Source organism: Diprion similis, chromosome 3, assembly GCF_021155765.1.
Source record: "Diprion similis isolate iyDipSimi1 chromosome 3, iyDipSimi1.1, whole genome shotgun sequence".
Classification (NCBI taxonomy): domain Eukaryota; kingdom Metazoa; phylum Arthropoda; class Insecta; order Hymenoptera; family Diprionidae; genus Diprion; species Diprion similis.
This window is the reverse complement of record NC_060107.1, coordinates 7,543,745-7,559,607: the sequence shown is the minus strand read 5'-3', so window position 1 is coordinate 7,559,607 and position 15,863 is coordinate 7,543,745. Positions and strand designations below refer to the sequence as shown.

Below are 15,863 nucleotides of genomic sequence, written 5' to 3'. Positions count from 1 at the left end.
GAACACACTGTGAACTCTTATATATCGAGATTAACAACCGTGATTACCACTCATTGATTGCCCAGACAGAATCTAATTCGTCATGGTCAAATACTATGGTAAGTTCCGAATAATGTGATGCCATGATTAATAACTGAAAACGTTGGGCCATTTATATGTACAATGCGCTATATGCTTACCTAAATTGGTTAGAATTAATTCAGATTATGTGTGACTCTTACACGTGCTATGACAAACATATCTACACCGTTATACTGTTTCGATATATATATATATATATATATATAATTTGGGTCCGTAATTCTAGATGAAGACAGATGTGGAGCTAGCAATTTATGCGTGTTTGTAAGCGAGAGCTGAAAACTGTAAAATTAACTGACGTCAAGATAAATGATCTATTTGAACATCAACGTCGATCTCACATTGAGAGTTTTTACCTGCGATAAAAACATTTTCATACATCGAGAATAAAAAAAATTATTCACAGTTTAATTGTGTTCCAATTTTAAAGTCATTGTTTATCGCGTGAAATTTTCACGCGGAAATGATATATTCTGTCGGTTTACTCAGAAGTCATATAAATTGGAAATGTTTCCGTGGCATTTCAGCAGATGGAAAATTTTCCCACCACAATTTTCACGATACCTTTGGATTAACATACGCATATCTACCAATGATATAGAGACCAGTTTTAAACGATCATTGCCCTCAAACGCTTCTTATCACGTGAACGGGAAAACGAGGTGTTGTATTGAAGGGACTATTTCGATTGTACAAGAATCATACCAGACAAAAATCGAGGTAATCCTTAAATGCTATTCTCGCAGTGTTGCGTCATTATATATTTTTGCATGCTTAATAAATATATAATTGAGTTTAATGCAGGTCAAAGTTTGTCATTATTCAAGGTTGTTTCCATCCGATTTATCATGAAATAAGAATCCGAAAGAATCAGAAAAAAATGCGGGTATTCAACGTGTTCTGTACAAGATTTTGGAGCGACGTTTAATGATCGGCAATCGGACTGGTTTCGCTTGAAAATGTTCGTTGCAAGACAACTTGACATCTAAATCGTTAGAGACCGAAGTTGCAACTGTGGGTTAAGGTCGAAACATTCGGGTTTACTTACGTGACCCATAGCACTCGCCGAGAAGGCCTGCAGGGTATAACGTGGCAGAATCGGTATCTGCTCTGGCTCAACCAGCAAGCCTTTACGACACTGGTAGGCCTGTGAGTTCAGTCTTCAGTCTCAGTTCTCGAACCGCCTCAGCGCCGAGCTGGTCCATAACTTGGCCGATCGCAGCATCCGGACCACGTGTATCGTCTGGCTTACGATTTGGCGAGCCGATTGTTGAATGAAAAGTACAGCGATCAGGAATTGGCCACGGCTGTGCGGCACCGGAAGTTAAACCTTGAGGGCAGGAAGATCGGGAAAATTGTCTTGTTTTTCAATTTCCATAAATATTGAACGACTTTTGAAGATACACATGTCATAAATAACATTATCTTCATCCACGCTGGAGATTCTCGTTAATGTGATCAGGGAAATTTTTGACCGATCGATTTCGGTCATCGGTTCAATTTGTCGCGAAAAATCGTTGCACATTTTCAAGAACTTGCAGTCGAAAATGTATCTTTTCGTTCGAAATTTCGATTAGAATGATCGTGAGTCGAATGGTGATCAGATTATAGTGGAGTGAAAAGTTGCATGTGCCGATAATAAGACGATGACTTATCGAACCGTGATTCTTGGACTCATCTTTTTTTCTGCCGCAGCAGGTATAATTACCACCTACTTCTTATTATTTTATACCCTTCAGTTTTTCTCAGTATTTCACCTCCTTTTTTATATCTACGGAACAATTTTAGGGTTTTTTCCATCATTTATTTTATAACAAAAAGAATAGATTCAGCCGGATTGATTACTTTGTCAAATAATTATTTTATAATAATTAATAATGTATCAATTGATCAGATTGATTGCTTTCTATCACTCGCACGTAAATGAAGAAAATATGAGCATCATTTTCAGCAAAGCTGTTTCACTGCTGTAACGTATTTCCAAGTCGATAATTGATTTAATTTCAATTCTAATTACGGGGTTTTCTACTCCCAAGAAATGACTTCGACAACGCATAATTTTTTTATAGTCGGTGCGATGATATGAGCTTTAACTAAGAACGTGACTTATGTCGAATTAATCCGTGATCTCCTTAATGCCAACTTCGTTAAGGAGTGCTAATCGTTCGGCTGTAGCAAAACACTTGAGACTGTTGAATCATAGATCGAAGAATTGCCCTGACGCCAGAGTAGCTTGCATGAACGAAAACCAAACAAAATCTGACAGCTTGTAAAATCTTATAAAAAGTTTATAAAATGCTCTTGGAGATCGAGTATTGACCGAGCAGCCAAGCGGTCCAGGAATTACTTTTAAAAACTGTCGGTATTAGATCGCCACATTGGCGATGGGTTTGTAGAGCATGCGCAACCGCTATCGCCGGTCATTTCTCCACTAATGAGCGATGAGAGTGTAAGAGCCAAGCGTCTGCACTCGAATTGCTGCACTGGGATCTTTAAGAGCGGAGATGCTGCACAGGGTGTATCAAGATGCCATGCACCACGCTTGCATCAAGTACAACCTGTGAAAGAAAAAGTTGGACGTGGTGCATCGCCCCTTTGCTCATGCTGAGGGAAACGAAAATAGGATTAAGATGAAAAGAAGTGGAAGAAGAAGAAGAAGAGGAAGAGAAACACGGAAAATATTACCGCGTTTGGAGGTTTTATTCGGCCGTTAAAAAGAACATTCGTTTCTTTACCCATTTTTATTTTCATTTTACTTTTTCATCTGTTCTTATACTTGGAATAAGGCTCTGCCACGCGGCGCTATCCGTCTCCTAGAAACTGTTAGACTGCATCCTCGGAACTTTGGCGTAGATACACCTACTATCCAAGTACCAAGTACACATTGACGCACCGCGTGTTAAGTATACCAAGGTACTGTTTCTTTATGAATAGTACGTACCGCAGAGAGGAGACGCACGATTTTTTTATCTCGAGCATACAGCGTTATACGTACATCGTTTTATTGCCACTTGGTAAACACATGCCATAGATAATAATATACCTTTTCCTTTTCACCTCTTGTTTTCGCTTTTCACACCGTATACACTAACTTTACCTACCGCGATATCTGGGCCACGCCGCTTCGGACGCTGTTTGATTATGTCAAACCACTTTTGGAAATATATGGACGAGGCGGGTTACACGCTCTTCGTCTTCCCACATTTTCTTATCAATCGCACCGTACTTTCGGAGCGTTCCTCGTTCTTTGAATCGCCAGGAAAAAATTCACGTGAAGCTTCACGATGTCCGCGAGAATCGCGAAGAGCACCGAATTGAAAAAAGTTTCCCACCTTGGCGTTTTACTAATTTTTATTTTCCAGCGAATTAACGGAATTATGAACTCTCAGTGAAATGTCTCACGACATTAATAATAGTGGATATAATATATTAGGCAAATATGCAGCTCGCGAAGTGCAGCGTGAGCTAAAATTTTATCCGATATTATTATGCCTGTACGTTGGTTCAAGCCTGAGTTAATTACCACCGATTAGTCAACGACGAAATGCACACCTTTTAACACCTGGAAGCCCCTCCGCGTCTCTTATAACACAGCGCTGTGCACGCTTCCTGAAACAAGCGGCCAGCTTCCGGGCACTTGATGTGCTGCGGCTCGAATGGACTGCAATCGTCTTCGAGGATTGTGTAATTTACCTGAAACACAGCTTCTTCCTTTCGGCAATAGACTAGGTATATTGTGTTATAAAAAAAAAAAATGTGAAAACGATGAAGACAAATTGAAGTCGGGTTGAGTTGTCAATAAAAAATGGATCCCATCTTATTACTGTTTCGGTTATTTTGATCGTGTTATCGACACGCACAGTCTGAACAGAATATTGATCGACCTGCAAAAACCGGCCTGTAGAAAAAAATACCTGAAACGAAAGAATTAAAAAAAAAAATTTATACGAACAGTATTTCTAGAGGGAAATTATTTTTGAAAATATTCTATGATTATTGCCTAGTTGTAAATTAAGCACTTATCATCCACGAGAGGAACCTCTTTCGGAATATATTATACCTATAATTGGTGATTAATCGACAGATGTTCTGGCAACGTTATCATCGCGGTATCGAAAGCGAAATCCGTGTGAACGACGCCTAACAACTCGTTCACGTTACTTTTCCACGATGCGGTTTATTTTCTCTTTATCGGTCCTCGGCTCTAGTGGCTTCGACCGACTAAATATAGCCGAGTGGATCTTGCTGAAAGACAAAAGTAACTTGTTGGTATTAGCAGGTACTAGCATCAAGACGGTATAAAGGAGTTACCGGCTCACCGAAGAAGCTATTTATCCGTCTGGGGGGTTATTTGGGAGAGTGAATATATAGGAAAGTTATCGGATCATCATCATCTCCGCGGATATCGAAAATGTCTTTGATGATCATCGATCACATCGATTTTTCAAACTGCATCGTTTCGATGAGCAATGCACATCAATCCGTTTCAAAAACCAAATTTCAAACCGTTTTTTATCGTTTTGAATACTTGAGAAAAATCCTCATTATTCAACCGTTGCAATTTAGATAGTAATTTCGATTCATTAGCATCGATTAAAATCGAGGTGCGTAAACGAAGATGGTTTATTTTTAACACGATACTTCTTTTCCATATCTCAAGAAATCACGACTTGGTAAATTTTTTTTCCAACATTCCGACTGGTGGAATTTCACTGTAAAAACAAGTATGTATCGCAGGTGGTTTCGGATGAGATGGTAAAGCGAAAGCAGTGCAGGTTTAGCGGGTTTTCACCGAGAGGTCAGACCTCCGAATTACGTGCTTCTTAGACGTTGCGTCACGCTGTAAAACCGGAGGAAAAATAGGTACTACGAGGCATTAGGGGCTCAGAGGAAGGCACTTATACGCGTATACCTGAAAAGTTTTTAAACCTCGTTAGTAACTTTTCAATGTGTAAACCGACCACTAAGTCAGAGCTTTTCTTACTGCACCTGCAAAACTCCAAGAGCATAACTTTTCATCATAGGTAAACCTTTTTACTTGCCTCTACAGTAAGTAGCGAGGATGCTTAAGTATGAACAGGCATTTATACAGGCTCCGGCTCAGCATCGTCTGGGTAAATTTTTCTTGGTGGTAAATATAATCAGGATTCTGGTCAGCATACTTCATTTTCTTCTATACTTTTGAAAAAAAAAAGAAGAATAGAAAGTGAAACGAAAGATCAAAACCACATCAAATTAAGCTCACATGTCAAAGCCAGGGTAGCGTGGTTGAGATTAGAAATGATTGTGAGTATTTACATTCGATTTAAATTCTATTATAGGCACACAATTTTCCTCGAGGAAAGTTTTCTCTGAACTTTGATGCAAACTGTCAAAAATTTTTGCTTCACACACACATATATATATATATATATATATATATACATATATTATTCGTTCGAGGTTCGAGGATTTTAGAAGTGGAAATGGATCTTTTCATGCTACTGAAAATTGCATGTTTCGCGTACCTACTTCCGATTCCTGAAGTTGATTTGTCCTGAATTTTTTGCCAACGAACAAAAAAAAAAAAGAGCCTAAAATTCTCCCGCAAGAGTTGCGAAATTGCAGGGAGTTTTTCAATGAAAATTTGATGAATAAGCGGGGCAAAGGCAAAAGAAAGTTGGCTGGTTCTCTGAGCTTTTGGAACTTCTTTTATTCGACGAAATATATACTCTTGCAATAATTTACGATATGTTCAAGGTACGGAAAAAAGTTAACTCTCTCTGAACAAGCCTAACTCTCCGAATAAACTCGAACCTTCACCCTGATAAAAGTTCTCAATACGTATCGCCATACTATGTGCACGTTTATAAGACTTGTGATGGCATGACGGGTGTGTGGCAATCGATGCATATAGTCGATACCGTTCATTTTCTATGGCTACATGAAGTCATGCGGTCAAATTTACTACATTTGCATTTTAATTATAAGAAAAAAAAAATTTTTACCTTCACTTTTTATATTATCATATTGAACTGAATTCGAGGCGTGACTCTGCATCTATAAATTTTCCGACTCAATTATAGTCTGATTTTGTTTACGATGTTTGAGCCTGTTTGCAGCTTGAAATTCTCAGGAGATATTCACACCTTGACTTATTTTGTTTAGAAATTTTGACAGTTTCTGACTATTAATCTTAAAATTGGCGCGAAAATTAGATAACCAAAAACAATTTCTTATGAATTTGCCATTAATATCTGGGTTTTTTTTCTCGCTTTTCTCACTCTGAAACCAATGAATTATAGAATTGCGACGTACTTCTATAAGTCGAAAGAAATCGTTATTCTGCAGGTAGGTCAACGATTGAACTGTGAACGAGGTAAAATCTTGAACCAATTTAACACCTGTCAATTCAAAAAGCTGCACAAACACCGAATTATCATGCATCTAATGATCCATTGATCCCATTAAATATTAAAACCCCTTGGCCAAACGTCTGTAAGCTCTGTCACACTAAGACTAATATTAAGAGGTGCTTGTGTGTAATTATTCGTTTCCTGTTTAAATAACACAGGAAATTTTTTTTTTATCTTGGAATTTTATTACTCAACAACGGATTACCATCGGAAAAAATTGCGAGCTATTTATGATACGCCAATCCATTGCTGAGCAATAAAATTTAAAAGTAATATAAAAAAAAAACTTTCCGTATTATTTGAACGGGAAATGGAAAATCACAAATACGCACCTCTTAATATTAATATTAGGAGCTCAAGCTTTTACAGAATTATTTTTCGTCACCTTGGACGATATTTTCACGGTGACTAGCGAGAAAAAAAAACAGTCATTTTTTTTGGTCCACCCTACTGTATACAACATAATATCGGAGCGTGGCGCCTAGCTTGTAAAGCATTTATACCCATACAGAGCTGTCGAAATATGAATTTACCCTCATCTGTGCAGTCAGACAGGAGCCGACAGTCCATAATAGTATAGTACATCCGCCATGCGTACCGTACAGTGATTTACATATGCCACACTATATATGGCGTGAAATACATATATATATATATATCGGTGGAAAAAAAGCAGAAAATTAAGATGACGATGAAGAAGAAGAAGAAGAAGAAGAAGAAGAAATAAGATGTAAGGGGAAGTGAAAGAAAAAGGAGCCAACTAAAGATAAAAAGAAACGGTAGTTAGATGCGCGTCGCCGAAGGCCATGGATATTCGTTGACAATCTCTTTAAATCTATACGTACTCTGGGTCCATGAACAGGCAGGCTGTGTGGCTCCGAATTGACAGGACAGGCCACTGCTTGAGCCGCGCTGCTTGTCGGGATCTTTAAATTTTTTTTTTCTTTACCTTTATTAAATGTTTTTTTCAATTTCGTTTCTTCGTTTATTAATAATCAACTTTCGTAAGCACGCGATTGCCCACGAATCGACGACGACAATCGAAAGTGTATATAATAAGCATTTTTATAACCGCAAGTTCTTTAGAAGTGATTATTAAAAGATTAGTCTCTAATTAGTGGGAAATAATATTCCCAAATTACAAAACCCTGCTGGGATTTTCCTTAAATGTAATTGCACAATTTCATTTATTGCCAAACGATGCTCGCTCAAATTACATTCTTGGGATTTGGATCGACCCTTTTTCTGCTTTCTCTTTATTCCCGACTCTCTGCAGCAACGGTCCGTTGATAATGGTTCTTATCGTTCCTTGACACGCCAGGAGAAGGGCTCGGCCATTTTTTCGACCTCTTTTCCCGTATACCGCATCCCGTTGTACACAATGTATTACATATATTTTAACAGCTTCATCTCATTCTTTTCAGCAGTTGATGAGCTAACTTTGTCTGCGATATATTTCAATACAAACCGTATAGATAAGATAATATATCACTTCATTTTAGGGCCACCGGATTTGATCATGTGTTATTATATTATCCTTGTGCATGAAAAAAAAAAAAAAAAAAATAGGTAAATGTGTAACACATTGTCTGGAATTATTGCAATTCTGCAGCTTGCGGAAATTCACTCTAAAAGATAATGTGCTCGGTGATTAAACCGCGACGGGCTTTAAAGTCAAGCTTAATACGTTAATTAACGTAATATCACCACACAATTTTTAGATAGTTTTATTTGAAAATTTATTTACAAAAGTTACTGTCAGCGTTTATCTTTGTTATTCTGGACCTATATCTGAGAATTTTTATCGCTAGCGGAAACTAGGAGGTATAGAAACGGATGTCAGTATTTTAAATTTACTTTGTAACGCGATTGTTTTCGAATTAACAACAGCGTCAACCTTCTCGCTGATTGTGTGAACTTATGTATAACTAAGGGCAATTATTAATCAAGGGTAAAATTGGTGAGAAAATCATTGTTTAGGACTAGAAGAAGAAAAATTGTGGTGAATTATTTTCAAGAATATAATAAGGATAATTGAAAATAAATATCAGTTAAAGATGAAACTAGTTAAAATAATTAGGATAGTTTAGGGCTAACTAGACAAAACTGTATAGGAAATTTAGTAATTTCGAGGGGAATTAGGGGGGGTTCAAGGATAACGATCAATCAAGGGTGAAAACTAATTTGGAAAAGTTGAGAACTAAACGGTAAAAACTAAGGAAAAATAAGTACGATTAGGGTAATTGACAATTGACGAATAAAGCTGATGGAAATAATAGTTGAAGAAAATTCTTACTTTTGGGGAGAATTAAGGATAATTATCAATTAGAGGTATGACTGACTTTTAAAGTAAAAAATCAAGGACGAACAAGGACAATTAATCAATCATTGATGAACGAATCTAATAGAAACAACAGTCGAGAACTTAACGGACGAAACAGGTGAAGAAAATTACAACTATCAAGGAGAATTGACTAAAAGTAAGGATAATCATTAATCAAGGACACACGTAATGAAAAAAAAGTTAAGGACTAAAAGGTAAAATCCAAGGACTAATAAGGATAATTAAAGATAATCAATAACTGATGAAAATAAATTATTAAAAAGAATAGTTAAGTGCTGTGGGGTTATCAGAATCAGATATTTATCTGTAGAAAGTAAGGAAAGAAGGAAAGCGAACTGCTCTGAACCCCTCTCGAAAGAAATTGCGCAAATCTAATTATAGGACAATATGATTAGCCATATTCCTCCGAAGCACCGTTGCAGCCAGGCGCCAACGTACGACGCGCCGATAATTGAATCCATGACCCGACGGTCGCTGGTCCAGCTGCAGCAGCCCATTGGTTTCGAATCACGTGCCTAGTATTAAACAATGGGTACACGGGTTCCCTACTGTTTTCTCGCATCGAGATTAACACCACATGATTATTTCCTATAGTCATGGGCGTTTTAAACGCCTATCCCCCTCCCCCTCCCCCACCCCCTCCCCCCCTTGCCGTCTCTTACAGACACTTTCCTCCCTCTTTACATCGTACACTAACACTGACTGCGGACTGCGATTCACATGGAATTATACGAGCAGACTGCTTTCGGATTTATAGCTGATGCTGAAAGCCGCTATTCGTGGATTGATTGTCAAAAGTTGAAACGCGGTTTTAGTAAGCACGTTTTGCACTTTACATGGACGTTTCCGGAATACGCCAGCCGTGCTGCGAGTCGCTTTAATCCCATTATTATAGTTTTGTTATGATTATTATTATTATTAGAGAGATTTTATAGTTTAAGGAAATTATTGCTCAGTTTGAGTAAGCTGAACCGTTGGAATTTATATACGACCCGAAAAGCGTTTGAGAAAATAAAATTTAAGTAACCAATTTCAGGGTGTAAATTAACGGTTGACTTAGTTCGAATTCGCAGTTGATAGAGATTTTTTTTTTCACATTTGTTTAAAAACGATTCTGTCAATCTTATCGATATTATATTGAACTCTTATACCCTCGACATGTCCTTGAATAATAAAAATCTACTAAATTTAACAATACGCATTGACTGCTTTGAACATTTCTCAACAATGTACGGCAGTCTGGTCGAATATCTGAATTACTGAAGTACCGGTGCTCTCAGATTACCCGACGTTAGGTCGATTATTAATTTACAGGAATATAATTGCTTTTTAGCACTGCTTTGATCTCTGAGAAATTCAACTTTTTCTCACTTCCCAAACTCGCGTAGAGGTATTACGAAGCATTATTTAATATGCAAGAAATACATTATGTTGATTAAACGCGAGAGACAAAAAAGGAAAGAAGAAAAAAAACTTATAATAATAACAACAACAACAATAACAATAATAGTAGTAATAGACGTTACAAATGCTATAACAATATTCGATAGCGGGTGAAAGTTGGATCGTATTGTATTCAAATTCAGTCGATAAAATAGTTAACCTGATAAATCTAAGAAACGATCGAGGCGTGATCCTGACACATCTCTTTGCAGGTGACGAAAAATCAGCCTCTAGGCCTGCGATCTTAGGAGGCATATATATATAAATACACGTGAAACTAGCTCTAAAAACTGTACATACACGGTCACGTGAAGCTGGCAGTTTCCTTGTTTTTTATACTGCAAATTGAATCTGCGGTCTGCTCCTACAGACTTCTCTGCGGTTTTGAGAATACCGCGTGAAACGAGAGACAAGCGCATGTTTTGACATTGTTCTTGATCAACGGATACCGCAACACGTTCTGGGAAGTAATTTCCAAAGTGCATCATAGTAACCATTCGAATGCACATATATCTCGATATTTGAAATTTTAAGGAGAAAGGAAGAGACTGGTAAATTTTATCGACTATTCTTTGGGAAAAGAAAAAATTTTTGTTTGACTTCACGACTCAAATTATTGCTATTCGATGACTATTTTGGTGAATCGGACGACATTCTTTTGACATAAAAAAAAAAAATAAATAGAAAAAAAAATTATGGCTTTAGACTGGCCATGAACCAGTCCGCGAGCTTTCCTCTCTCACACTGCAGTTTCCAAGTTCATAGAGAGAGAGAAAAAGAAGAATAATATCCAATTCGAATTTTGAACTACAACATCAGATTCCTTCTTTTAAAGCCCTCGAATAGCATATTACTTGGAAATGTGACGATTTTTTTTCAATATTTGGAACCACTATAAAGATCCACTATTACAAATTTTTGAAGTCTAACCTTGGCTTCGTTATCGGTGGCCCAAACATTTCCATCTAACAATTCCTACTAAACTTGGAATATGACAGAAAAAACTGAAAACAGAAAAACGGGAAGTTAAAAAGGATTCTTATCACCACAAATTTGATAAGTACGAGAAATCTTACCTCAGTGTCTACATTCTACGGATACTTCTACTTATATCAGAGATCTTTTCATCTTTCTTTGCTATCTGAAGAGAATCGAGAGGGAGTAATTGGACGGAATTTCGGCCAAGGAGAGGCGTGCGAAGAAGCTGAGAAATAAGATTATCGAGACAATTGAGGAATAAGCTATACGGCGCGGCGCCCCGGTATTAATTGAATCGGTAATTTGTGTGGTATGTGATCGGCACGCTTAATTACAGCTGTCTCGCGAATGATGGAGGGCCTGGGCTCCGCAGGTTTGTGAGGCCCAAAGAGCAGAGCCTGCATGGCTTCGTACGTACGCGTACTGCTCACGAGGGAACGGACAGCCTCGGCTACAATCCGGCTGGTTACACGCGTTATTACACTCGCCGTGAGCCTCTGACTTGAATATTTTCATCACGTTATCAATCAGGAATTAACAGATCAGAAGGGCCATGACTGCTGTTCAAGAATCGGGCCTCCAAGTTAAGACACAAGTTAGAGTGAAGAGGAGAATTGGAAGAGGCTGCAAGTGCCTGATATCAAAGATTTTTAAAAATTGATAAGAATCCTTTTTTATTCGCTGCTTGGTTACGAATTTATTGAAGCGGGATTTTTTTTTTTTTTTTTTCATTTTGAAAAAAAATATGTATACATGATAAAATTAGTCAAGAACACGACTATGGAAATTGCTTCAGGAAGAATAATTTTGAAACTACGATGTCTGCCTAAAAAGTAATTCATTCTACAGGTATTTAGAAAAATCCTCTTCGATTTTTAATACCGTTCGGTTTTTAAGCTCGATCCAAATATTTTTCTTTACATTTTGTGACAATGTCATCGACGATTAGTATTACAAATTTATGAATCAACCATCTCGCAGCAGTCTTACACACGTTAATCACTTATTAACTATATAATTGAAGAAGATCAAAAGAAAAAGTCTGCAGACTTTCTACTATGATCTATAACGTATTATATTAACCTAGTGACTTGATTTCTCTGCTGCTGCAGGATTGCGGGTGGTAATTTGATAGAATCGTGCCGAGGTTGGGGAAAAATTATGCGGCTTACAAGCTCAGCGCGAGGAACGCGACCGCGGCCACGAACTTATGATTATTAATCAACTTCGGAGGATCTATATTGATCTCGACAGGGCCAGATCCGATTTAATACCACTTGATTTCATTACCAGTGTGTGTGTCGAACAAACTCTGAACAACAATGCTTACTGACAGCTTCCTCCTGTCAACGAAACTCGTTGAACGTTCATATGTGACGAATCGATACCCGAAACATGAGCGAATTGAATTCGACCCGCCAAGTTTCCGGCTTTATTCCGGCAGGAACGGTGCCTTATACAAAATATTTATATTAACTGTGTTACATTTATGGAATTGTATGGGAAGAAAATTCGTCGGTGAAAAGCGAAAGGGATAATAAATAAGAGAGAAATTTTTAATAGGTAATATGCAACATTTTTCCGGATAAAAGTTGGGAAAATAAGTTCGATGTTGAATTTCGCGGCCGTTTACAGAGGTAATGAAATGGAGTTTTACACGTGATACGCGTGCGGCTTGTGCGTCAAGCTATTTATCCGCACGTAAAAAATTCACGATGAGATGCAAGTCGCGTCTGCTCTGAGCCAAATGGAAAAACGTTGTCTAACGCTCCGTGCATCGCAGTAACAGGGTTCGAAACGAGTCGGCGGAAGGATCGACCGGAGGATCGAGAACCGGTGGCATCAAACCCTGCAAAGTGAAAATATATGTGTGACGGTGCTTTGCGGGAAGGGAGCGAATTTTCCACCAGCTTCGTTTCACCTTTAATCCGCTACATTTGCAGAAAACCTAAGACTCAAGTTTCACTTACACGATAACCGTTTCACCTTGCACGGTGAAAGTTATTAATATCAAATTGGTCAAGTTCCACAAATTTGATGAACAAGCAATTTTTCTTTAGCAATTGGGGACAGATTTTTAACAAAATTTAAATCGGAAATCAATTAGTCATTCATTGGAAACCTCGGTGTTATGTAATCTTTTCATTTCACTCTTTTCTGATTGGACTGTACACTTGGTAAATCCTACAAAGCAAGGAGTGCCGTTGAAATACCGGGTTGTTCGCTATTCAAGATGCTTTTCTCTGCGATCCGCAGTTAAAAATCGCGGAAAAATTGTTTTTCAAGAAAACTGAGTATAAAAAAATGTAAAATTCAGCGATTTTGGGCAAATGCTGAAAATGAACAAATGACGTTATTTCTCAACGAATGAGCGCTGGTTGGGAAATGGTAAACCATTTCTTCACTAGTGGTTGAAAACAGTTTTTCCCCACCAGTGCAAAAATGGTTTGTCATTTCCGAACTAGTGCCCATACCTTTAGAGATAGTCTTTCATTAATTTTCAACCGGCTATTTTTACGTTTAAGTTGTGAAAAATAATCAGCCTTACGATTTGAGTGACACAAAACGTGTAACACAAGGCGTTGGATGGTCATTTAGCGTGATGCCAACAGTCCCTTTCTATTACATGTACTTATATATAGAGCTTCGCGACATTTGATGCAAAATAGTAGAACGAGGGTACTAGGCTATAGCTGAGCGAGCATCAAATTAGGGTCAATTCGTCGACATTGTTTATACGGAACGCGATAAAACAAATTGTCGAGGAATTCCCGTCGCCATAATTCACACTGCCAACTGTCGAACTCAATCGACTGGTCAATCACTGTAGACCTTAATTACGCGTGCGAAGATTCATTTGCGCATATATCTATAACGCGTGCTCTGACCTGACCCGAAAAGAACTTCCTTATTTCTTACAGTCATTGAACATGCACTGGCAGTCGGTGTTCAGATGTAACCATAAGCAAGGACCAAGACGTAAACGGTTATGGGAATTATTCGGGTGAACTGATTCCCATATTCCTGCATCGGATCAAACGGGGTCAGAAAACTATCCGATCGCAACTAACCAAATTCCGATTCTCCATTGGCCACTCGTGTGTCTACGTAATAATTCCTCGTAGATGATCATTAGTGACAGGACAGAGTGCAGCCCACGGTGTCGAAAGGTCAACTCGCCGATAAAGTAGGGATCTTTTATTTCAACTATGATTTACCGCCTTCTTATTGCGCTTAATGATCCCACACTCCTCCCAACTATACACGCGACCTCATTCTGGCTACGTTGAGCACAATTACATCTTCCACGCAACTTTATTTCCACTGTCATACGTTACATCGTTCATTGCTGCTCTAAATGTCTCACTCAAAGCTATCGACTCATCAATTGCTAGAGATACACACTGATGGTAGTCGAACCCCAAAGGAAACATTCCTCAATTCGTCGGTAGAATAAACCAATGATCACGCAAGTCTCTTTATAGCGAAGAAATCCGGACTTAGCAAAGAGAATACGATCAGTTGTCGTGTCGGAATGTCTTTTCCTTCGGGTTTCTGGAATGCCAGGCTAAGCTTGCAGATGCGGTCTCGGCATTCCTCGCGACAGTTCCTGTCGCTCGTGTCAATGGTTTCAGCAGGCTGTTACATAACGAGATTCCTCAGTACCACCCCCTCCGGCCATGTTTCGGAAGCAGCTCTATTACTCATACCGCAGTGCATGGGGTCACCTATCGCCTCTGTAATTTGAGTCGCAGATTTGACATCTGATTTAGTAATACAAGCAGCTCGCTCGTGTATTTTAGCCGAATGGTTTACGCTTACAGAGTAACGATGGCAGCAATCGCTGGATTTATTGCCGCGTATCAAACGGTCGCATTGGCTGATGACTTCCTGAAATTCGTATACGCTAGGTGAACACTTCCGGGGTGTGAAATTAGTTTTAATTACAGTCAAACACTGGGCTGCCGGATTCCGGAATTATAGAGAGAATCAAGTACCGGAACTGCGAGATTGGTCGATCGTTTGAAAAGCGGAACTGACGTTGTTCGTTGTTCGAAGATAGTCGCTTATGTTGGAAATTTGAATTGCTGTGAGTAACATGGATGAAATTAATTGTGTAATTATTATTTATAATTCTACTGATTTCATTTGGAAATAGTTTATTCTTTACACATTTTTAATTCTAATGAATTTTTATTGACATTCAGAGGTTGATCGCTTGACGGGACCTTATAAAAAGCGAAATTCCTCTGAGCCTATTAATCACTCTCAGCTGAAATTTGCAGCTGTTGTTTCAATAGAATATCAATATTCAATAAATGTATTTTTACTCTTTCTTCTTTAGGCTGTACACTCGACTATGCATCTGCAAAGACGAGTAAAAATCTGAATCTCAAATAATTTATAATTTTCACTTGATAAATTTTTAATAACGTACGACTACACGTGTAATCAAATAGATTGGGAAATAAGTATTAATAAAATTGACTTGATTAATATGGTTGAATTTTAACTAACCGACACTACGAGGTGCTCCGTGTTTTAATTATTTATTATATATTTCTGCTAATCGTATATACACATAACATTGCAAAACTATAGTGAATGAAATAATTTATCGT

The 15,863-nt window shown here is 38.1% G+C and overlaps 1 protein-coding gene across 1 annotated transcript in view; it reads left to right on the top strand.

The window, feature by feature from the left end:
- Positions 1 to 1,532: 1,532 nt before the first annotated feature.
- The window catches only part of LOC124404260 (fibrillin-3-like), a 57,728-nt gene continuing 43,397 nt past the window's right edge, over positions 1,533 to 15,863 (top strand). Inside the window, exon 1 of the mRNA XM_046878253.1 lies at positions 1,533 to 1,779. Within this exon, the coding sequence (XP_046734209.1) occupies positions 1,728 to 1,779 (52 nt within the window). The 5' untranslated portion in view covers positions 1,533 to 1,727. The remainder of the gene's footprint in view (positions 1,780 to 15,863) is intronic.